General features: G+C 39.9%; 1 protein-coding gene across 2 annotated transcripts in view; it reads left to right on the forward strand.

Annotated features, from left to right (window-relative positions):
• The window catches only part of FGF14 (fibroblast growth factor 14), a 406279-nt gene that overhangs the window by 256548 nt on the left and 125222 nt on the right, over positions 1-24509 (forward strand). The window contains exon 1 of one of the 2 annotated variants that reach the window (XM_055803053.1): positions 18712-19419. The exons of the other annotated variant lie outside the window; for it this stretch is intronic. Within the exon in view, the coding sequence (XP_055659028.1) occupies positions 19227-19419 (193 nt within the window). The 5' untranslated portion in view covers positions 18712-19226. Of the gene's footprint in view, positions 1-18711; positions 19420-24509 lie in introns of those variants that run through there. 2 annotated transcript variants of the gene reach the window in all.

The following is a 24509-nucleotide window of genomic DNA, read 5'->3' on the forward strand; positions in this document are numbered from 1 at the left end:
TTGCCAAGGGCATGCAGTTTTTTTCCTCCTACTTTTCAGTACTTGAATTATACTTGCTTTTAAGTTCCAGAAAAAATTGATTTTCCAGCGTACTTGTTTACAGTGTATTAATGAAGCAGACTTTCTGAAAATGACAACATATTCTTTTCCTTTTCCCCTCCCCTAAAAATGTTCAATGAGCAATTTATTGTGTTTTTGCTATATGTTTTGGTGTTAAACTTGCCATAAACCATTCTCAGCTATTGCTTCTTACAGAAGAAACTAATTTTTTCTGAGTATAACTTCTAACTTTTATTTCATTGTTGCGTGCTTTAGGCAATAAAGTCTCATAAATGTATCTGACATATAAACCCAGTTATTTTGTAAGCATTCCTTCATAGGAACCATTCATTAATGATATGCCCAAACTACCAGGTATTCAAAAACATTCTGAAAAGATGAAAACATTCTGAAAAAATTTGAAACCCACACATTAAACTTCCAAATGTTAAAAAAAATCCCAACATGTAAAATAGGAAACAGTTAGTACTGGATAATTGCTTATTCACTAATGCCAAACTTTGAGCCAAATGTTCAGAAAACCAACATGTGTTTCTCACCAGCTCAATTTCTACATGTATAACTGTGACTCTATTTCTCTCAGATTCACTGTAGAAATAAAAAAAACCCTCACTTCATGGTTAACCTTACCATCATTTAAGTATTTGAGTCCATTCATTTTTAAGTTCTCTGCATACAGGTTTAAAGAAAACCTTTCTGATGTGCTTTATTTCATGTTTTCCACAGTATGTTATAAACCACATGCTCTTGTTCTATGTGTAAACCTGTATCTCATGTGATGTAAAATCTTGATGTAACTGTTTAATGAAAGGCTGACATTTCTTTCAGTTCATAGTATAAGATACAGAGAGTGAGCTCAAAGGTAAGATATTCTCACACAGTCATCAGTGTCTGTGAAGCTATCAATTAAGTGCAGTTTATCTTAATTCAGCAGAACGCATAGCTCAGCAGAGTTTTTCTGAATCTCTAGTGGAATAAGACAGTTCTTCTAGGAGCTATTTTCAGTTTATTTTTAATTATTTTGAGGAAATATCCCTCAAGTGGAAATTTAGTTTAGTTGTCAGACTGTTAAAATTAGATATAAGCAAAGCCTGTTAGCACTGCATTTAATCCACGTGTCCTGACTCCTCTCATTCATTTTATGTAAATCAAACTTGAGCTGGCTTTGGAAAGTTCAAACACTTTCAGCTACGCTTCAGTCTGAGTAGACATTTCTTTAAGTAACAGTTGGGCTCAAAATATTAAAAAGTACTATTAAATATAAAGAAAAAGATGCCTTTATGTATAAATGTTAGAGTAAAATAGGAAGCTTTGGTATTATTTGAAAGGAATAACATCATATACAACCTTTTTCCTGAGGATGACACTTTAAAATCAATTTTATTAGTTTATATTTGCAAACCTCCTTTCTGAATTATTCTATATACATCTTATCCATCACTGGGAAACTATTTTCGTCATGGTTTTTAGTATCTCTTTTGTCTTCTTTTTTCCTTGGGTTTTCCCCCCTACCTTCCCTTTTCCCCCTACTGTTACCCATACTGCTTAAGACAAATTCAATATTATTACTTTTTACTAGGCTGGGGTTCGGGGTCCAGGGGTTTAAACATACACCCTCTTGGAGGAAGATGCCATATCTTCTCAGTGTTGAAGCCATTTCTTATATAGGACAGTTATTTCAGTATAGGTAATTTTTGGACATAAAATCCTAATGGTTTTCATTAATCTTACTACATAAGGTACTCTGACCCATCACAACAGAAAAGCAGAAACTAGAGCTAATAATTTCATTATGCTCTTCTTATATTTCTAGTTGCACAAATAAATTTGCAAGCTGAAATAACAAGCAGTTCTCGCCCCACTGCCCCACCCCAACAGAGATAAACATTTTTATATGTGTTCGAAAGAAATTTGTAGTACTGTAATTGGCAGCTATTTTGGGTCCGATCTATAAAAATCGTTGACATTTTGCTATTGATTTCCATGAGAAGTCACTTAATTAGTGCTACTGCTGTAAGAAAAATAAGTACTTGTTATGAAGTGGGCTGGCATGAAAGAGGTTTTCAACATCATAACAGATATAAATATGCAAGTTTTATGTTGCCTCACACTACATAATTATTGAATCTGTGTGTTTGAAATAATTGGGAAAACAGGTCAGTGAACAACTCAAAACAATGTTCATGTGCAAGCATTCTTTCTAGTTATAACCAAAGTTTTCTTCCATAGGTTGCTTGGATGCATTCATTGAATCTGTCACTTGTACTTACTTGTCCAATAACATCTTTGAAGAAAGAATGGAAAGATAATTTTATCTGGTTATTTCTTCTGTTTCCAAGATTAATTAGTTCTTGAGTACATTGTGGTTTCTTCTAGATATTGCTTTATTTGATGATGGAAGAGGACTTACATGCTAATCAGAACTAGAGGTCACCGGCCCCTGTAGCTCTTCATGGCTTTTATTTATTGCTTGTAGTCTTTTTCCCTTTCCAGGACTAGGATAGGTCTTCACAGGTGCCGCCTGCTAGCAGTCATAAAATAATCTGAGAAGCAGCATTATAGAGGAAAGTATAAGCAGTCTGAATACATTACTAGTTTATTACAGTCAGTCAGTTGCTACACAGGAGGGCCAAGTTAGGACCACAGTACCACAGATCTTCACAGGACTTGTCACGTGGAATGATGATAGTTCTTGTGCCAAGTATCAGTGAGCTCCAGAGCAGAGGTCACACCATTAGAAGCCTTGTACTTCAAAAGTCATAGCTAACCTGAGTCAGTCTAGTCTATAACTTCCCACAAAGGTGAGAGCACATACTGAGCGAATCTATATCACTTGCATTAACTTTTATTTTTCAGCTTTGCTTGCTGAAGGTAACATAGTAGCTGATCTAGAAATGCACACCATATTGAACAACAGAAGACCACTTGTGAACATATTACAATAGTCTGAAAATTCCTTGAGTCCATAGCATCTTCTTTCTCTCAAAACAAAAATCTTTAAATTATCCTATGTTCATGGCATTGTCTTTGAAACAGCCTCGCTATTTGCATGTGATACCATCTCTTTACGAAGAGTCTCTGGAGCATTCATTAAAGTAGGATTTCATTGATTTAAAAAATGTAACTTATTTATTTAATATATTTATCAAGTCCTGTGGTAGGATATTACAGTCATAAACTTCCAGTAGCAATAACACCTGTGCTAACAGTCCCCAGGCTAACATGCAGACTTCAGAAGCTCAAGTATGCAAGGCAACCATCTGCTACAGAGCCCTAGACATTTTAATAAAATATATCAATTTTATAAAGCCATTGATTTGGAAGGACTTGTGCTGTTTGTGGCCTCACGTTCCTCTTCTCTGCCTTGCATCACTGGCTACAGAGCAAGCAGGATCATCATGGTGATCCAGCAGATTAATCTGCTCAAATTAGCACCATCTTTTCTATCAGATCAGTGAGCTGCTCTGACCCCCCCTAAAGCTGCTGGCCATTGGAAGAGGGAAGCATCTGTCAAATGAGGAAGCTGGAGAGCAGTTATATCAGGATACAATGAAACTGCATCTTGGTCTCTGTATCTAAACAGGACACAGAGCAAACACAAATAGAAATGTGCTCTTGGCTAAGACCATTCGTCTCCACGGAAAGTGGAGATGTCTTCTGTTAGCAGGAAATTGCATTGCTGTACCTCTAATGACTTTCAAAACAAGAGATGAATTCCTGTTCCTGGCTCTTCATTACTGGGCCATAGTAATTGCCCCTTCCGGACTTTCAAAGTTGAGGAAAAGGTACACAAGGGGGGAGAAGCCGTCTGCACATATTGAACATCTTGGTGGGAGCACTCATTGACTAATGATTGGCATTTCTTTTGTGCATCATATTGACATATTGACATGATAATTCATTTTGCTTCGACCCACCATTACGTATAAGAAATGGGGAATGGCTAGGTGTTTCCAAATTGCTTGTGAACATTTTCATTTATAACTGTTGCTTTTGTTAGTGGCTAAGCAACCTGCTGTAAATTTTTCTCATTAAAATGGGTTGTAACACAGGCAGCTGTCAGTATTCACACCTTTCATTTCAAGGCTATGTCAGAAAAAAAGATTTGCTTTTTTTCAGCTAACTAGAATACTAGCCTTTTGTATGCTAATATATTAAACCTTGTGTTCAGATAAAATTTTATTTGAACCAAAGAAACTTTCTCTTTCAGCAACAACAGGAGAATGATGCTGAAAGTCAATTTCTTCTCTGTCCAAAAGTACCGTTGTTATTTATATGTTTTGGGTGAGTTTAAGCATTATTGTTGCTCTTTATGCCACCAGCTGTCTGAAGTGTATGGAGGGGTGAATAGTATCATTTCACACACCCTCATGTTCAACTTCTAAGTGAGATTGTATTGCCTTGGCTTTTGTTTTTAGTATTTGTCAAAAAATAGTGACTAGTTTTAATTGAAAAGCCACCAGTTAAGGCAGCATTACAAGTGGATTAGGCTGTTCTGAGGCTCTGTGATCTTAGCTTCCAAGGAATAAATCCTGATTTCTTTTTTATACTCATGTGTAAAACATGTATAAACATGTTTTAATATGTTTAGCGTTTCTTTTATTTGGCATGCAGTGGGGTGATAGGGTAAGCAAGGAGGCTACCTATAATTGACAATAATGAGTGCGTCAGAGAGAAAGCTGTATGTTGTCTCTTTAAAACCTACCTACTGTTCTTCAGTTTTCTCTTCCTTTCCTGTATCAGGAATTGTAATTACCAGTATACTAAAAGAGCACTTAAACACCAGTGAGAATATGGCCCTGTTTATACTAAAGTTAGCTGGTCTGTACAGTCTAATTTGTATTAGTTAAAGGAAGCACAGCTTTGTGCTATACATCAGAAGTTTCCAAATGCTCTGATGCTGGCAACAGCACCGATTTCCTCTTGCTGTTTTGTATTATGGGAGGAAGCTGTTGCTGGGATGGATGGGTGATGAAATGAGAAATGTTTGATATGCGGGGATCATCAGTGGGCTGGAGGCTTTATCTTAGCATAGCTGTCACAGAGGTTTAGTCCTTGCACTAGATGCCAAACATACAGAGAAGTGTAAGACCCTCCTCCAAAGAGCTCACTTGATAGCCATCAGGTTATAACACTGGGGCAGGACTTCAGTGTTGTACAAAGGAAAGCCCCACCACAAAACAGAGTATAGGATTTGATTATAAAGGGTCCAAACCAAATTAGTTGATAATTTAAAAAATAACACAGACTGTATCTTGATGATGTGCAAGAACTAGTTTTTTGGTAGCATGACAAAGTTAATGAAGCTAAAGGGATGGAGCAGAGTAACAGGGGGATTAATGGTGCTGTTCACCAAATAGAGAAAAGGGACACAGAAAATATGTTTTAGGTAAGTCAAGTTTGTTGCCATTAATATCCATCTGAAAGCTGAGTATCCACAAAGAGATCTCAGGAAAAGAGAGGGGCATTTTTGATTGCACTTTTGTGTTCATCTGGAGCAGAGGAACCCAGATCAGAGCAGCAACTCTAACTTGCCTTTAAATTTAAATGAAATAAAAAGTCATTTTCCCCAAGGAAGTATCAAAATGTGTTGACAGTTAGAAGGAATGAACTTGTGTCCTCTGTCTCAACAAAATAAAGTGCAATGTTTAATTTTATGGCAGACCTGTACCAAGTAGCTTTTTTTTTTAATTAATAGTTGACTTAGTTCAGTGAACAAAATTAGCATTAAGCACATATAAAAGGGCAACGAATTATGTAGTTTTTTAATACAATAGGCTTTAAAATGGAAATATTATTTTAGATTCAGAGTGTGAAAGAGGCTGATTTTTTCTTTCTTCTCAGATATGTCTTGCAAGCTAGGAAGGCTTTACAACAGAGAGCATCTCAATTTTTTATCTAATTCTGTCTCCTTCCCTGCTCCCACCCAAAAACCCCTTCATTAACACACATTTTGCCACTTATCTGTAGAGAAATAGTGGAAGAGATATACAGCTCAACATAAAGACAATAGATGACAACACTACTATTAACTTCTGTTAGCTAGATAATAAAGCTGTAATTTTTTTCATTTCAAGGATGAGGCCACAATGAGAGCTGCTGTATGTCGCAAAGTACATGCAAACTAGGTTTTGGTGATATGCCAGAATATCTATTTAGTGTAGTGAGAAGAGGGAGGAAATCTGTCTTGGGTTGTGTTCAGGCATCACTGAATAACCAGGAGAAATGATCAGAGCTACCGCACAGAATTATTAAAGTTTCAGTGGATATAGCTGAATGTGTAATCCTTGATAATTTATAATGTTTCAATGCCTCACACTTGGAACTCTTTTACATAATCTCTTAATTAGCACCCTTGTTGGCTTTTTGAGAAAATTTAAATGGCCTAAAGATTTCTGATGAACTGCAGCATTATAAATATGAAAAAAAGAAATTCCAGGATATTTCAGCTGATGCTGGAATACAGAAAGCCTAGTTTAAACAATGATTTAATAACTGCTGAAAATTAATAACTTTTAAAAATACCTTTGAAAATTTCCATTTTGAAAAGCTAATCTTTTCTGTTGTTGTTGTTGATATAAACTCCTACTGGATTTTAAATACTTTAGACTGAAGTGTTAGAGGTGCATTTCAGAAAGGCAGATTTAGGCTTCTGAAGCTAAATCTAAAAACTACCCTTACAGCCAGTGGAAGAAGACTGAGGTTTTGCATGCCACAATTCAGAATCTGTTAGACAAATGCCTCTTCGTACAGGGTGTTGAATACCACTGTGAAGGGTCCCTCTTTAATGAACCTGTGACAATTCATGTTAAGGCAACTGTGCTGTGAATGGGATTTGCCCATCAAATGCCTGGATCTTTCCTAGTTTTTGTATGAGAACAAAAAGTCCTAGTTTTTGTTTGGAGTAGATCAAGAAAAGGCCCAGCAAGGCTTCTTCTTGAACAATCTTCTTATCTTTCATTAGAAATTATACTATTACTTTTGTTTAGTCATTAAGTTGTTACTGGTGACTGAAATTGCTAAAATGCTGGCTCTATTTCCTCTATATATGATAAGTTATGATAAAGATTTCTATTTCATTAAAATCAGATTTGCTGATTGGTACAGTATGATGCCCTTATCTAGATATTTTTTTTCTAAAAAGAAATAAATACAATTTTGCTGGCAGTTTTCCTCCTATACTTTCATTTCTATAGACAAAATGGCCATTTTTTTTTCAGTTTGCTAAAGGTGCTGATATTTTTCCAAAGGAATTGATATGCAAGATTGATCATACTTGCACAACGTACTGAGAGATGGCTGTTTGTTACTCCTTTTTTTTTTTTATTAGGAGATTCAAAATAATAAAAAAAATATTTCTATGGGAAGTTGACCTACCTGTATCCAAGGTTTTAGCAGTCAATTTAAAAAATGTGAGTGGCATCAAAGCAGTATTCTTTTGTATAATATAATTGTAAGCAAAATAATTAAAAACTTACCCATATGAGTTATACTTACAGCTTGATATAGTACCTGTATAAAAATGTAGTGGTAAGCAAATTTCTTTTACACAATAAATGATGATGTGTAGATTGTTTATATTTGAGTCTTTAAAGCCCAGAAAGGATTTTTTTTTGTCTTGAGAGAGAGAATATTGGTCAAGGAGCTATGGTTCACAGCAATTTGGCTGCCAGTATGTTCCATTTGTAATGACTTCTGTTCTTCCTTTTCAGTCTAGCATAGACAGGACTGCTTATTATTTACAGAGCACAGTTTGGATTGCATCACAGAGAGCTTCCACTCATCAAGCTGTTTCCTGGTACTAATTTAGTTCTTCCTTCCTACATCTGTAGCTAAAGCAAGTTTCTGTAGTGCTTAAACTAAGGCTGGAAATAAGTCCAAAAGCTTTGAGATTTGGTGAGGAATTTTTATTTTCTTTTAATTTTTTAAGTTTAAGGCTTACCTGAATACTGAAGGGCAACATGAGGGATGCTTGGAGACTTCTAGTAACAAGTCCCGATATGGGGACAAAATGAGTCCCAAAGGACTGAGTCTGAAGAGCAACCTTGTACACCAGTAGCAAGCTCAGTTTCAAGGTGGATGGCTTGGGAAAAGTGAGCTTTGGGAAGGGACAATGTTCTGTCTGCCTGTGTCCAAGGCTAAGCAGGTTTAGGGGCTGATGTGACTGGAGAGCAGTTTCAGCAGTCTCTCTGTCTAGTCCAACTATTCTGTCTGACTGGATTTGTGCACCGAGTGATGGCTTCGTAGTCACTTTTATCCAGGTAATAGGAGGCTGTGGAGAAGGGTCATTAACCCAGTGGGTGCTCAAAGTTCTCAAACACTGAAATACAGCAGCTAGACCTCACACCAAACTTCATGAAGTTCCAGGCTTTCTGGGAGGCAATTTCATAGTAGTCTTATTGTGAAAGGATCTGACACGATCCTACCACTGATACAGGCATGTCCCTCTCCTTAATTCATGTGCAACTTTGCCAGCTCTGCATGGCCAGACTGCATGGTAAATCATATCAATTTACTAATCAAGGTGAACAGTAGAAAGAAGAAAAAAATTAAAAATAGGCTGGATTTGTATCTGACTTTTCATATGACCGTTCTCTTACACATTCTGAGTGTCCTGTGTACATGCACTGGCACCAGACTGTTAGGCCCTATGTATAAGTTTTCAGTTGCATCGTCCAGACAATAAGCATTACGTTAGTAAGATACTACATATTCTTACATGAAAACTGCATTTATATAATAGTGTTAGACTGATGGGAATTTTAGGGGGAGTTTAATGAGCCATTTGAATATTGAGATTAGAAGGTGATTGCTGTAACTCTTGTAACTGTGTCTAAGAAGATAATATTTATTATCTGTGATTAAACCTGTGCATTGCTTAAATGCTTAGATTTTCTTTCTGTTTCTAAGACAAATGGAAACTTCCAACTAGCTAGGCTAATTCCTAGCTAATCCTTCTGCAACTTTCCGAGTTGGTTTTACAGCTATCTATTTTTTCTTCCTAAGCAAAAGTCTGCACTTCAGCTTAACTTCAAAGTACCTGTAAAAGTATCAGTGGGTAAAACATATCCTTTGCAGATTTTGAACAATTATATTATTCAAAAAATGATACAGGCTCCAGAAGTAAATATCCTGTTTATAATTTTTTACCTTGATGATTTAATTTGTTATAACAATTTTATAGAAGCAATGCAAAAGTCACACATTCATTGTCATAACCATCATTCTGAGAAAAAGAGGAATGAAGAAATTCTCATTTTTTGCATCAGAGCACCTATGACTTGAAATTATGACTGAAAAAAAAATCCCATGTGAATAAGTTCGTGATTTTCTTAAATTTACTTTAAAATAACAGGTTTTTTTAAAGAAAGTAACAGTCTATCCGCTATCACACAGGTGTTGAAAAATATTACTACTATACAATTTTTACTCAGCTTTTGTCTGACACCAAAACTTCCAAGTTCTCACAGCAGTGAAAGTAATAAAAGAAAAATTTGCCAGTATGTGTTGCAAGTTATTCCCATCAATGTATCTGTGGATAACTAGAGTAACAGTGTCCACTGCTGGCAAATCAGATAATTGCACATTACAGCTGTTGAAGGGTTTCGATGAGTTAAGTTTTGACTATGAGATAATTTATAATTTAGGTTTGTAGGACTGTGTGGTAAAAGCAGGTCACTGTTAGGACTAGTCGTGTTATTACTGATAATAGTAAATGCTATGGTATTTGTATTACTACCAGGAATATCAGCAGGGTAATATGACCAGGTATTGCAATATTTTTTTCAGGACTTAAAAATAATTATAGTATTCATTCTATTCTAACTTTCACATCTTCAAAATAAAGAAAAAGTAGTAAAAGTATTTGAACTTTTTCTTGTTGTTTTAATTTATGTAAATAGCTAGATGAACAAACAGAAGTTCTTAAATCCCTTTTTTTTTAAATCAAAGTATTCATTGCTGGTTTTGCTAGACAGTTTTTTAAAACATACAAATGAAGTATAGAATAATGTTTCTATTTGGGAAGAAGTAAAATGGAAACATGCAGCTTGATATAGCAATTACCACTAGTAATAATGAAGCTAGAGTTGAAGTAGACTCATTATCAAAGAGAGGAGAAAAGGCTAGTATTTAAAAGGTTATTTTAATCAATATTCTTCTGGTGCCTTTTTTAGTAGATAATATTTGTTTGCATCCATTGCTTAACAATAGTATAGCAATGCAAAGAAAACCTTTCAATCAAAGAAAATAAAACTGAGTGAAAGATATTAAGGAGAGAAAAGCAAAAGTCGCTTGCTATGCTAATATCAACTGCATTATCATGTCAGATACTTCTGAATATCTAGATTGACTAAAAAGAAGCTAAGGTGTACTTGTTTTCAGAGGTTTACATCTGTAATTAACTTACTCCATTCAATAGAAGTAGTAGAGAATGCACTTGATTTTCTCTTTGTTTGGAAAGAGGGAGAGACATGTGGCTTTTTTTCAGAGGACATTAGCTGTGTCTGAACCCCAAAGGAAGGGTTTGGGATGTCTCTATATGAAACGGCTGCAGGGGAGACTAAGGCTTACCCTAGGGGTGAATGTGGCATTGTCCATGTTTACTTGTTCTTCCTTCAGAGACCTACCTTCTCCTGGTTAACAGTACCCAGAAAAATGCTGTATTCCCTTCCCTCTGGAACAAGAAAAGAACAGGATTTTAGGTTACAGGGCTTTTTTTTTTTTTCCCCTTGCAAATGTCTTCAAAATAGTATCAAATGAATTGCAAAACAAGAGTTATTTGAAAATAAACGGTAGAAGAATTGTAAAGAAAGACAGATGACTGTAAAAAAGGTTATTTTTGCCAGATGAGTTACGCTGCCAATTTTATGTTAGACAGCAGAAAGGAAGACTACTTTTTTCCAAAATTATTTGCCAGGGAGTGTCCTTCATGCTTTCTTCCACCACAAAGTGGTATTGAGGGTGTATGGAGGGGTGGGTGTGGGAGTGCGTGTCTATGCCTGCAAGTACACAGGCAACCATGTTCCAGTCCTTCCTGTCACTGGTGACAATCACTTTATGTACTTATAGGATCATTGGGTGTGTTTTAAAGGGAATCGTACTTCTGCTTCTCAAGCTAGTAACTTACATACTTCTGCTCATGCTGTCTTTTCTGTTCAGTGTTTATTGTAATGGACATAATGTGCTTTTTCTCCTTGGTCTCTGTGAGATGACCAAAATCCAGCACCTGCCTTGTTATTAATGTCCAGAAATAGAACACATTTTTTCTTATATTGCCATATGTTTTCATATCTGTTCTGAGGAAAGCAAGAAATCCTTATGTAAAGATTTAAAATTAATATTTTGGAGGACTTTAGAAAAACACTGTCAATAAGCTTGGGCTATACAGTTTTTGTGTGTGTGTATATATATGTATATATAAATGATTGGATGGCATTTTGGATTTCCTAATGATTTCAGACAGAAGACATAGGTTCTGTGTCTATGTTGGGTTTTACAGGTCATATCATGTGCAGACAAATTACTTTTAAATGATATTCAGACAATGTATCTGAATAAAAATGTCTCCATACCAAATGCCCCAAATTCTCATAAATATAAAAGTGTCCTCATGTACATATGTGTAAACATTTTTTATAAAAATTTACATATTCATACATTTTATGCCTGTATATGTGTTGTGTGTATGTATGCGCTGATATTACTAATTTCCTTAACAAAAGGATTAAACGATTTGATTCCTCTATGAAGCTATCTGTTGGAAAGTGAACATCTAATGAACCAACAAATATTGTGATGTAATGTCTATGAAAGGAAATGTGATGTAAATGTGATGTAATGTGATGTAAAGTCTACGAAAGGAACAATCCCTTGTGTGTAGGCTGGTAAACGTTCCCCAAATCACTGTTACTCACTAAGCTGATTTTTTTCCCTTATAGTTAGAAATTTTTATATGCATGGCTACTTTTCTATAGGCCATGCTTTTTCCAGAACTTGTGCAGTAAAAATCAACGTGTGTTTAGGATAGTACCTGTGATTATTCCGATCAAGAGACTGTGAGTAAGTTCATTGCAATCTCTGTAACTTTTTTTCTGTTCTAGGAGTAGGAAACCCTCACAGGAGACTGTTGTGTAACAAGGTGTAACAGCTTACATATAGTCATGCTCTGCCAGCTGTACTGACTCCGTAGGAAGTTCACTGTAGGTACCAAATTTCTCAGGAATTATGTTCCTTTTTTATTTCTGTAGAACAAAATTAAGCAGACTCATGTTACAGGCAGTTTCAGTTACTTGGGAGAATGATAGCAAAATCTGTTGCATATTTCAGAAGTCAGGCAAAACAGAAAAGTCCTGCTGTGGCTAGATAAGCAAATGCAACAGATGTTGTTTTAAGCTGTGCAGACGAAAAATTAATGAAGAAGCTCTCTGCGCTGTTTTTAGGTCTCTCAATCTTAAACTGCTCTGTACATCTGTGTGGACTAGAGATGGGGGCAGGGGGAGGTGTTTTTCTTTAGTGGGAGTTGTTCTGGCTTGTGTTGTCAGAGCCTTGTCTGAAGCACTCTGGTGGCAGATCTGTTATTAGCTTTAGTGAGAGCTAAATAAATGCAATGTGTTTCTGTTGATAGCAATTAAGAATCTCTCTCTAAGGAGACTATTTAATTTTTTAAGTTAAAATCACGTATGTATGTTGCTGCAGAAACCACAATGTATTTAGTTTTTAATTATTTTCATAGATTTGTCCCTGAAAGTGACCTTTATTCCTTTTTTGTCATTGTTGTTGTTAACTGTTTAAAAAAGACTTGTCAGAGTTAAGTTTGGGCCTGTGTGAATTATCCTGGAGAGACTCGTATGGTCTGTGTGCTGTTCAGATTCTCCTGTCAATCCAATTTATCACTTTTGTTCATGTGGTCTCAAAATAAGTGGTATCAGAAGTAGAGGACAGACAAAGTGAAAATTAAAGAGGCATGAAAAATGTTACAGGAGGTGTGCTAACAGTTAGGATCTGTAATCACGTGTCTTACTTTGCTGAAAGATTGATTGTTAAAAAGTGTAAGAATCTCCATTTGCTTTTTGCTGTTGAAGAACAAAGAATTAGCTAATGGAATTGAAAATTAAGCTGTAAGTGATTAGAGCAGGTATTTTCCTTGACACAGTGCTATTTGTGAGTCTCACTAGAACAGTATAATCAATGCAATTTAGCATTGGGAAGGAGGAAAGCAAAGTCAAAAAACCTACAAAAGTAAACCCAAGCAATTTGAGAATTACATAATTTCTAAAGAAGAAGCCAATATCTATTCAGTGATGTCCTATTGGTCATCTACAAGATGATTTTATTCAGTTCTCTAACTGAGTTTGAATCCTTACTAGTATAGAGGTACTCAGTCCTTTAAGTTGGAGACATATTCCATGTAATGTGTGAAAGAAATGCCACCAGTCAATGCAAACAAATATTGCACTACCTAAGCCGTTGACTCTGAGCTTGTATAGGCATTTGTACTTCCTTAGATGTTACGTATAGTAATGGTTACATTTTGATAGTTCTCTGCCCAACCAGTAATCTAATGTAGGAGTTCCTTGCATGGTGAATTAATTTATTCTTGCATATACACTAATTATATTTTAATGGTTCTTCTTATGACTTGGATACATAAAGTCGAGTAAGTCCAAACCTGTGAAGAAGCTGGCTAAAATATGGACAGTCCTTTAAATGACATAGTGGAAGCTTGCTTTTATTTAAAGGGATTCACTTGATCTATCTAAACAATTGACTATATAGGACCTCCTATGGATTCAGTAAATTTTAATAGGTATGTTGAGACTGAAAACTAAGTGCTTTTGATACAGAACAGTGTGAAAGCATAGATATTCTCTGAAGTATATTAGCAAGTTTAATAAACTTTGTTCTTAATGCTCTTCAAAGTCTATAGTCAACAAACATCAAGTGCTCGGGTTGTTAAGGATTTTAAGTTACAGTGCTTCACAGTGCATTGTCTTCTGAGGGGTTAACAAGAACATATAAGGACAACTATATCCAGGCTAACATAAAAGAACATGTAAAACTGACCTAATTTAAACTGTTTCAAGCTCACTGTGCAACCATACTAGTCTTATTGTATAACATGGAATGCACATAAACGTTCTGAAAAGGGATTTCTTATCTATGATTTAATATGTTCATACAGGTATGGTCATAAAAAATATGACCTTTTATGTTGACAAACATTTTTCTAGCTTGTTAATTTTTTAGAAAACTAAACACCAACCTACAGAGTAAGCCATTGATTGTATTTCTTTCATGTTGTTCAAGTCATTAATTCTTCTCTTGCTCTAGCTTTGTCCCTCAGGAAAATTAAATCAAGACTTGGAAGTTACTGTTGCTTACCCACACCCACCCTCCACACCACATATGTACACATTGCGTGCCTTGGGCAGATACTAGTTTGTAGTTATATGAATAATCCTATTTGTAGAATTGTATCACATTTTCTTATGATATCATTTTGTGGGAGTGGAGGGGTGGGGTCTTAGTATGCAAATTAAATTTAGACACTTGAATTATGGTCCACCAAAATTACCAGCAACCTTCAGTTAATTTTTGATCAGTACCAACAAATGTTCAGAATCACAACCTTAGCTGGAAATAGCACTCTGGTAATCACTCTGCTGTCTTATCAAGATCAGAATGTTGATTAAATTAATCCATCAGAATTTATAAACGAGTATTTTTTCAATGCTGAGACATCTCTTCTTGGAATGACATTAAATTTTCCCAGTGGCCCAGATGTACTCTTATGCACACCTTGCAACTGTAATGCCTAAATTGGTGCCTTTAGCTCTAAAGTAGCCTTTCCAGTTTGAATGGAAGTTTAAGGAGAAAGGTATTAATCTTGCTTGCAGCTGTAGCACATACCATCTTTAAAAAAAAAAAAAGAAAAAAAATAAGAAAAAAGGCCTTTTTAGGGACATGAAATGATGTTCAACTCTAAAAGAGTCTGGGAGAACTACTAGGTTCACAAGACTTTATTTATGTTTTCTAGAATATACAATAGGTTGACTTTACAGCATCTTATTCTAGAGTATTTAACTGGAAAAGCAAGCTATGTGTGCCTGCTGCTGGCAAGCAAGTGTAATGAAACCTTTACTAGACCTCAAGAAACTAAAACATATTTAGTACCAATGTAATAATCTGGCATGTTACACTTGTAGAAAATATATGCTTGTGAGTGCTCTGGAGTATATTTCTTAGGGTTTGATTTCGTTTGTTTTGGTTTTGATATGATGAATGGTTTCAGCATATCTGGGAGGAGAAAATGTGGGCGGAGTGTGTGTATGTGGGAACATACCTGTACATTCTTGTTTCTATTGAAACGGCTTATGAAAGGAAGAACTCTGTAGAGTTTTCATGTCTGCATTGACCAAAAATGACACAGGGTGGGGGTGAGAAAAGATAACACAGTCCTTAAACTGTAAGATTGACATTTTCAATTCTGTACATTTTGTAACCTGTGGATCTAGGTAAGGATAGAATATAAAGCATAGAATCACATTTTTCCTAATGGTAGACCTTACAAAATGATTTTGTGTATCACTAGTACATGTATATACACAAATATTAATTGTGTATATTTTAATATTGAACTCTGATGCCTGAAAACAGCACATTGTAATTTGCATTTTAAATTAGATGAAATTGAATGTGGTTTGACCCCAGTAATACAGCACAAAATAAATTTAAAGAATGTTTCATACCCTAGTATATAATAAAGCAAGTATTCCATGCACACTTTATATCTGTTGCATGTTTTGCTCTAAAATTCATTCAAGTAATTTTAAAGATTCTAAAATGTATTTGTTTTATAAAACTCCTGAAATACATTATAAATTAGCAATTAGAACTGAACAGATGGGAAAATAGAAAGTATTGAAAATCCCTTCTCCCCCTGTTTTGCATTTAATCATTTGGTTTCATAGCCAGAGTTCTGTTAGTCAGAAAGAAAATTTTATTTTAATATAGCAAATATTGTAACTAAGATATTTCCATTTGTCCTAAATTCATAATCCTATGCAGTTGCTAGTCTTTAAGGTAGCCGCGATGTTCATACTACGATCCACCTGCTAGCAAAACCTCCACTTTGCCAAGAACTGCACGCACTTTATTACCGGTTAAGACAGCAGATGGCTCTCTTGAGTTTTCTTTGCGAAACCTCAAGCAGTAAACAACTGCTCTGCATTTCCGAGATCCGAGTAGAAAGCCACTGTTTTTGATTTCTGGAGTAAGAAACACATTTTCTCTTGTCTGCAGGCATGCTGCCCATTTTCACCTTCATTCTTTCCTTTCTTTGCCACCACCCCAAGCATCATATCATTGAGAAATGTCAGTGTGTTTTGGCAAAGGCCCCAGTATTTGAAGGAAACTAAAGAAAAGGAACAATAGTAGTAGATAGTATATAGTGAATAGCATCACTGGATAATATGAAGATGTCCTTCCAGCAAAAGGCAATGGGGAACCTATATCTTTTTGGAGAGACTTTCACATGCAGAAGTTAGGGCTGTATGTATTCCACTCCTAAATGCCTTTGAAAAATAAAGGCAGTGGAGGGTTGCCCTTTATTTCACTCTGCTCCCTCTCATTCATTCCTTTGTTTGCAGCCTGGAGCCAGGCCGAGCAGGAGACCTGGGGCTGTGTCCTGTCACCTCCCCCGGGGGTGGCAGGGGATGTCCCAGGGCCGCTCGGCTGTCCATGGTGCTGAAGGCAGAGACCGCCCGGGGCGGCCGGGCCGGGCCGGGGCCCCGCTGGGGCGGCGTGCGTGGGTGCGCTTCTGTCCAGAGGGGCCTTAAGGCAACGCTTGTGTCTTGTCCACTGCTGGGAAGTAAGAAAAAGGAAGCAGTATGCAAAACTGCTACAGTGAAATTTAAATAAAACAAAGCAAACTCTCTGTCTAATTGCATTAGTTAAGGTAATTGTAACTATTGCAAGGAAATGGCTGCTCTGTAAAAATTGCCAGACAGAAAATCCAATGCGTTTTAGCTGAATCTCTTTAGAGACACTTTTAAATAGAATTAAAATGTATTATCCAGATCCGATTGTGCATGTTCTGCTCCTAGTTGGTCTAGTATTAAGAAAAATATCCCTGTATAAGGGAGTTCCCACCATACACTTTTGCCCTCTGTATAAAAATAGCCTTCTGTAGATTAAAGAATTTAGGGAAATAATGGTCAATATCGGAGATGCTGAAGCCTCTGCTGAAACAAGAACCTACCCTTCCCTAGGAGGTTCTGTATTGCAAAGCACGGAATTACTCCACATGTATATTTACACTTCAAAGACTTTTTTTTTTTTTTTTAAGAATCATCTAATAAGAAATTAGAGTATTCTGAAAACAGCATAAAAATGAGGTATTTATTACATGGTATTTCCCTCTGTGAGCATCTGCCCTTCTTCATAGGACAACTGCAATTTTTCCTGTGTAGCTGCTGGCTTCCCTTTTCCACTTTCCTCTAATTGGTTACAACTTTGGGAAGTTTAACCATTAGGCTGGCAGAAAGTAAATCCAAAAAACACTGAGCTGCTTATTTGAAAACGGAGAAGACCCAACAGAAAAAGATAAGGAAAGAAATAAGATGTTCTATTTTAGATGGTATTTATTATCTGCAGTGTCTTGTGAGCTCCTTGGGGCAGAGAGTCCTTAGGTATTCTGTATCTAGTGAGCTTGGTTGGTGCTTGCTCAAGTGCTCCAAGACTATGAAAAAAAATTAAGAAATAATTCTACATGTGCTGATGATCAATACATCTACCTACTGCAGCTGTTTGTGGGTGCCCTACAGAATTCCTTCGGTATTTCTGAAACCTCAGTAACCAGTTTGCACTCAGAGTTAAAAGTCTGCTGTTGCTATAACATTTTCTCCCAAAGAGCCCGTGTTGGGTTGGGTGGAAGGTCCCCTTAGCCTCGTAGGTGTGTTTCTTCCTCACGGCTCTAAAACCTGCGCTTTGCATGCAGTAAAGACCCCGCTCCTGTGGGCCCACACCCCTGCCCCGTCCGTGCCCGGGATGAGGAGGGGCGGACGGTTGCCCCGTCCCGCAGAGGGGCTGCGCCGGGCGGCGGGCCCTTCACCTGCCCCCACAGCTCCCCCGCCCGGGGCACGGCGACAGGTGCCGGTGTCACCGCCGAGGGCGGCTGCCCGCGGGCAGGGCGTCAGGGAGCCGGTGCGAGGAGGTGGCCGGAGGGTGCCTGCAAGGGTGCCCGGCTGGGCGGCGGAGGACGGGAAGGGCCGTACGCCCCTCCGGCAGCGCCCAGCGCCCCGCTTCCCGAAGGGGGGGGGGGGGGGGGGGGCGCTCCGCATCCAGCCAGCCAGAAAGCTCAGGGGAGACGAAGGCAGCTGGCGGCGGGTGCGCCGGGAACCCGCTGGTTCCCACCCGAAAACGGCATCAGCAGCACCGCTTCCCTCCCGCCCCTCGCCCCCTTTGCTTTATTCCCCTGCCTTTCCCCATCCCTCCTCCACCCCCTGCCCCCTCGCCGCCCCTCGCCTTGGGGAGGAAAAAAAGCTCCAGCGGTGCGTGCCTGTGTGTGCGTGTGCGTGTGTGTGCGTGCGTGTGTAGGGGAGGCTGGAGCGGGGTGGGACTGAAGAGCCGTGATTACAGCTCTCCCCCGAGAAGAAGATTGCTCTCTCCAGATGCTGATTTCTGAAGCACTTGGCAATCACCGGGCAGGAGCCTGGAAGAGGCGGCGGTAGCCGCCCCGGCCGCGGCGATGGCAGCGGCGGGCGAGCGGGCGGTGGCGGCGCGGGGCTGAGGGGCAGCGCCGGGAGGCGACGCTGCCGGCCGGACCCGACCCGACCCGACCCCACCGGGCGCGGCTCTGCCCCGAGTCCCGCTGGCTCCGCGCCGCCGGGCCGCCCGCAAACACCCTCCGCCCGAGCAGGTGCCCCTGCGCCGGGGGCAGGCCGGGAGGGGCGGCGAGGCACCCATGCGGTGACCCGCGGCGGCGGCGGCAGCTCCCGCGGGCCACGGGGCGGGGGTGCCCCGCTGCAGCCGCGCCCCGGGCCGGAGGAGGCTCCCGCTCGCCCGCGCTCCCGGGGATGGGGCCCCGCCGGGGCTGAGCGCCCCGCCGCCGCCCGCCCCCCTGCCCGTCGCGGCGCCGGCCGGCGTGGGCGACCCGGCGAGCAGCCATGGCAGCGGCCATCGCCAGCGGTTTAATCCGCCAGAAGCGGCAGGCGAGGGAGCAGCACTGGGACCGGCCCTCGGCCAGCAGGAGGCGGAACAGCCCCAGCAAGAACCGCGGGCTCTGCAACGGCAACCTGGTGGACATTTTCTCCAAGGTCCGCATCTTCGGGCTCAAGAAGCGGCGGTTGCGGCGCCAAGGTGCGTCCCTGTGGCCGGGCCCGCCCGGGGGGCTCCCGGGGGGGGCGGGCGGGAGGGGGCAACCTGTGGCGAGAAACTTCCCGGGCCGGGCGCCGCCGCGGCAGCCGGCGCCAACTGCCGCCCCCGCTCCTGTCAGCGGGCGGCTCCCGGCTCCCCGTCAGCGGGCGGCGGTTCTGGGAGCTGAGGGGCGCCGCGGACCCCCGCACCCCCGGGTCGGGACCTTGAGGGCCCGCCTTGCCGCCCGGCTGCCCGCGCCGGTGCCGCCCGCTCCGCCCGGTGCGCCGAGGCCGGCGGGGCCAGGCCGCCGCGGAGCTGAGGTGCTGATGGGGGCAGGTGGGCGCCGGGGCGGGAAGCCCCGCGGGGGAGGCAGCCGGCGTGGCGGGAGCCCTGCCTGCCGTCCCGCCCGTCCCCGGCTCGCCCGTGTTTTCCCTTAAAGGACAAGGAGCACACAGCGCGGAAAGCTATTTAAAGTGTCCGGGGTCGGGGAAGCGTCGCTCGCCGCTCCCTTCCTAGAGCTGCCCGCTTGGCTTCGGCAGGCGCAGCCGGGCCGTAGCGCAGGGGTCCCGCTCCCCGCTGCCCGGGCAATTCCCGGTGGCCGAAGTGGGAGGCGCAGGGTGGCCGGCAGCCGTGGGAGAGCTGCTCCGCACCCCTGCGGGGTCCCGGGTGCGGGTCTGCCAGCCCGCTGACAGCCTCGGGTCACGGCCTCATCATACAGACGAACAAGTTTTGCAGGCAGCTCTTTTTTGGCGTTGATGGCCGCCAGTCAACCGAGACGACTAAAACTGGTACCATGATGACTGCATTTTATCCAGGACTTTGTATCGGAACCCTAGAAATAAAAAGAGTTAAATGCTATCGCAATGACTTCTTTTTTTTTTTTTTTTTTTTAAATTTATTTTGTGGGATTCAACTCAATACTCAACAGCGTTCCGAAATGGTCATGACTTGTTTTGTAGTTGCCCTCAGAAACAGGTCGCTTTAGAGCAAAAGGATTGTGTCATGAGGAGTGGAAATGTTAACTATCACTTGAAACGTGGCCAATACCTACCAGTCAATGGTAAGGTACAGACCACCCTCTGTTACATTAGAGAATGCCACCATGTGTTGTAGTTTGGTATGGATACTATAGCTCCTCTTTAGGTTGGGTTGGAAGATAATTTTAAGAAGCGTAATCGGGGATCTGTCCTGATTGATCCTTTCAGCATTTTTTCCTGTGCTTCATACTTGAAATAGCATAAACTGACAAAATCCATGCAATTTCATTTTTACACGTCTTTATTACTGCAAGTATTATTTCTTGTAACTCCTATTGCAAGCTAAATCTTGCCATTTTTAGGTAGTACAGTGATATAGAGAAGATCAGTGAGAACACGTCAGTGGCAAAATCTGGGGTGGCTTATTTTTAGGCAGCCTGCATGTGTGCTTAGAAAGAAGACTAGAGGCTGGTAAATTGCTGATGCTATTATTTCAAAAGCACTCACTACAAATTTTGGCTAAACTTTAACAAAATTCAGTCATGTTAAGGTGTAGAAAGGATAAGTTGAATGCACCTGAGCAACCTGCCTAAAGATGTAAGTACTTCTAGATTAAATGGATTTGTAAAGACAATGTGATTTTTAAATTTTTAATTATTTCTATCCTGATATTAATATCCATCTAGGACATAATTGGGGTTGTTTGGAGCAGATCTTTGAATTTATGATTCTTACTTATATAGTCGGATTAACTCCAGTTCATAATTACAGTAGGGAAACCAGCCACATTTGAAGCCTGAAGCAGCAAAAAGGTTTTGCTTCTTTTTATGCATTTTTGTTGCTGTTAATTGTATCAAGGATGACACAGACTACTACAGACAAGACCTGACATAGAAACATTCTTTCACTATTTGCTATTTATTTTTATTATTTGCTCTGTTTTATATGAGATGCAGTTAGTTTTTGATTGTGTAATAGTTTGTATGTGTCATGGAGTTAGTTCCAGTTGATTTCCAGATAGATGTTTGCTATTACATAGGAACAATTTGGGTGTATGCTGTTTACTTTCCAGGGTAGTTCAGATGTGACACCAGAGGACTAATGGCGCAACTCTCGTCCTGAGTCCAATAGATTGTGGCATACTGAATTCTTTTTTAGGGATATGTCATAGCTGTGTAGGAGGTGAAAAAATGTTTCTTCACTTCTGCCATAGTATCAGCAATGTCTCGCACAGTGGCTTTAATATGTTGACAGCTCAGTGAGTCCTGAATGCCTCCATTTGGCTATTGGGTTGAATTTTTATCTTTTATCCCTGTGAAGGTTTTGGTTGGTTTTGGTTTTTTAAGTAACATGACAATTACACAGTTTTGGACTCTTCTGTTTACTGCCATGGAAACAGAAAAGTGTCTTTTGGGGACAACTATTGAAATACCAATAAATTTTGTCTTGTATCCCTAGTTGAGCTTTGAGAGAACATTTTCATGATGTATTGGACCTTGGTTTTTCTGCATACTGGATGCAATTGAGCTTTCTGCATTTTGAGTGTCATGGCTAGTTATGTTTATTCTCTCTTTGTAGAGAAGCACTGGATCAGTGTTTTTTAAACAGTTGAGAGGCACTTGATCAATGAGCTCATTCTGAATATTGTTAGTTTATTTATTTATTGGTATCTAAGCACCTGTTTCAGGGGAAGATGAGGAGATCGACCCCAATAAAGAAAATTATTCATTCAGACTCTGTATTTTGAGCAAGCTAGAAATTTTCCTATTTGCATTCCCAAAAGGGAAGAAGAAATATGGATTTCTATAGCTCTGAAAACCCTTTGCCACCACCTTTGCCTGTAAACTTTAGCATAGATGCTTTTGAAAGGGAACAGGATTGTTTTCCAACCATCCCAACACTTAGCTGCTCAATCCTGCCATTTGGGGTCACAGGGATTATGTGCTGCTATCCTTCTGCATTGTGAATGTGAAACTGAAAGAAGGTTAGCCATGAGGCTGTAGCTCAGTCATTACAGTTAGATCAACCAGCATTGGATCTCGCCTCTTGCTCCAGTGGGACCAGGGGAACAGGTGCCATAGGGCTTACACGCTGCTTGTATAACTATGTGCTTGCAAATTAAATCAGAAAAAACAGCAGAAGGGAGGGAATAAGTTGTTTTGACTATCCTAGCAACAGGATGCAGGTATAGATACATAATACATGTAGATCAGTTGTGATATTAGATGTTATGGTTGTGCTGGATATTTATGTGACAGTTGTGGCAAATATATACAGTTGTGATGTTGCTTCCATGAGCATGTGGACTCTAGAGGAGAAGGATATGACTCTCTGATGTAGGCAGGGCCATAGTTATCTTTGGCTGTGCTGTGACAAAGCTTAGACCACTGGAAGGCATGTTGCCTTAAGCCCACACCTGGAGACCACACAAAACTCAAAAATAGAGCAGAAGTGGTTTGTGGTCTTCTTCATAAGCAGCTCCTAACAGAAGGACATAGCAGTGCATTGGAAATTACTCTGGCTGCTTAAAAGCTTCAGCCTGGAAATCATAGTAGTAATATCAACAACTTATTACACAAAGCTGTTCAGAAAATGACTGTACTGTCATCTTGGAAAACAAACTGACATTTAGGTTTGTGGATTTTTTTCATTGCAGAGCATGCTATGTTTTCTGTTTTGTCAGAACGGCTTTTCCATTCAAAGCCTGTTTTGACAGACCCATCTTGACTGGGCAGTACTGTATAGCCATACTAGTAAGGCACCTGATTACCTGAGGGGGACACCCCCACCCCCCCCCCCCCCGAGAAAAAAAAAAAAAAAAAGAGCTATACATATATTGTTTCATCTAAAAATCTATGGTAGGTATACAAGACTTATCCAGAAAGTACTGTAACATGAATTATTCAGGCTTTAACTTTTATTAGTTCTCAAATGTCTTTTATCTGCCGTGATCCTGCAGTTTCATGTATTAAAACACAACCAAGGGGAATAACAGTTGGTTTGTGACAACCAACTACCTGACAGCAATTACATGATTTCAGTCAGTGGAGTGGAGCTGGCAGCAAAGTCAGGCTTCGCTATGCATGGAGAGACATTTAAAGATGAACAATATAGAAATGCAGCCAAACAGCTCTGAACTTTGGGTCTATTCCGGTATCCTCTGTGTATTTCACTGTGTTTAATTTTCTTACAGCTTTCTGCTCCTAAAACAGACAGATAGCTGGAATTGGTTTCAATTGTAAGGGGAAAATAAAATATAGGCAGTTTGTTCTGGGATTGCAAGTTTGGAACCTGCTAATGACTATAACCAACTTTTGTACAGGTTTTGGTAAAATCAAAGACCTTGATTCCATTTTGCTCATTTCTGTATCTACAGAAGTTACATGTATCTTTCAAGAATGAGGCTTTAATTCTAGCACATGAAGCTGCAGAACTTGCTTCTGGTTCTGAGTTCACCGCTGGAAGTAGCAAGGAAGGCTGTGAGAAGAGCCGTTACAGCACATTAGAAGTAGCCCTAGCACTAGTAGATATATGAACAGACTTTTTGATAGGGAAAAAGTGCATTTAGTGCTGTGCAAAATAACTATTGATGATTCTGATGTCCCTCTGGCCTTGGTTAGAATTTTAGGTTTTAATAGTGGTATAGCTTTAACTATGGAAACTTCAGAGCTGCTAACACTCAGGACTTTTATGACCCTGTCCTTTATACCTGTGCCTGACCCTTTTCTACACTACTGCTAAAATGGACCAGTGAGGAATGAACAGGTAAAAATTGCAGTGTGGTCCGTGCTGTCAATTTTGGTTTAGTTTGCCTAAGCCATATAAAGGCAGCTTAGTGGAATCTTTAGATGAGGTAAAATATATGACACTGCCTAAAATCCCCTAATCACCTGGAATGGGTTGTCTTCATTTTTTCATCACTTCTTTCCATTTCCAGACATTTTTCATCCCTGATTTCTTTTCAGACACACCTGACTGGTAATGAAAGAATATTGCATTTCATTCCTGATGGTCTTTAGTAGGTGCATGAAGATCAGATATTGCAAGGGAGACAAAGCTGAGGGAGGATGGATAGCACCACACAAGCTATGTGAGATATAGTGAGGGACAGTGAGA

The sequence above is a fragment of the Falco peregrinus genome, chromosome 4, assembly GCF_023634155.1.
Source record: "Falco peregrinus isolate bFalPer1 chromosome 4, bFalPer1.pri, whole genome shotgun sequence".
NCBI lineage: Eukaryota > Metazoa > Chordata > Aves > Falconiformes > Falconidae > Falco > Falco peregrinus.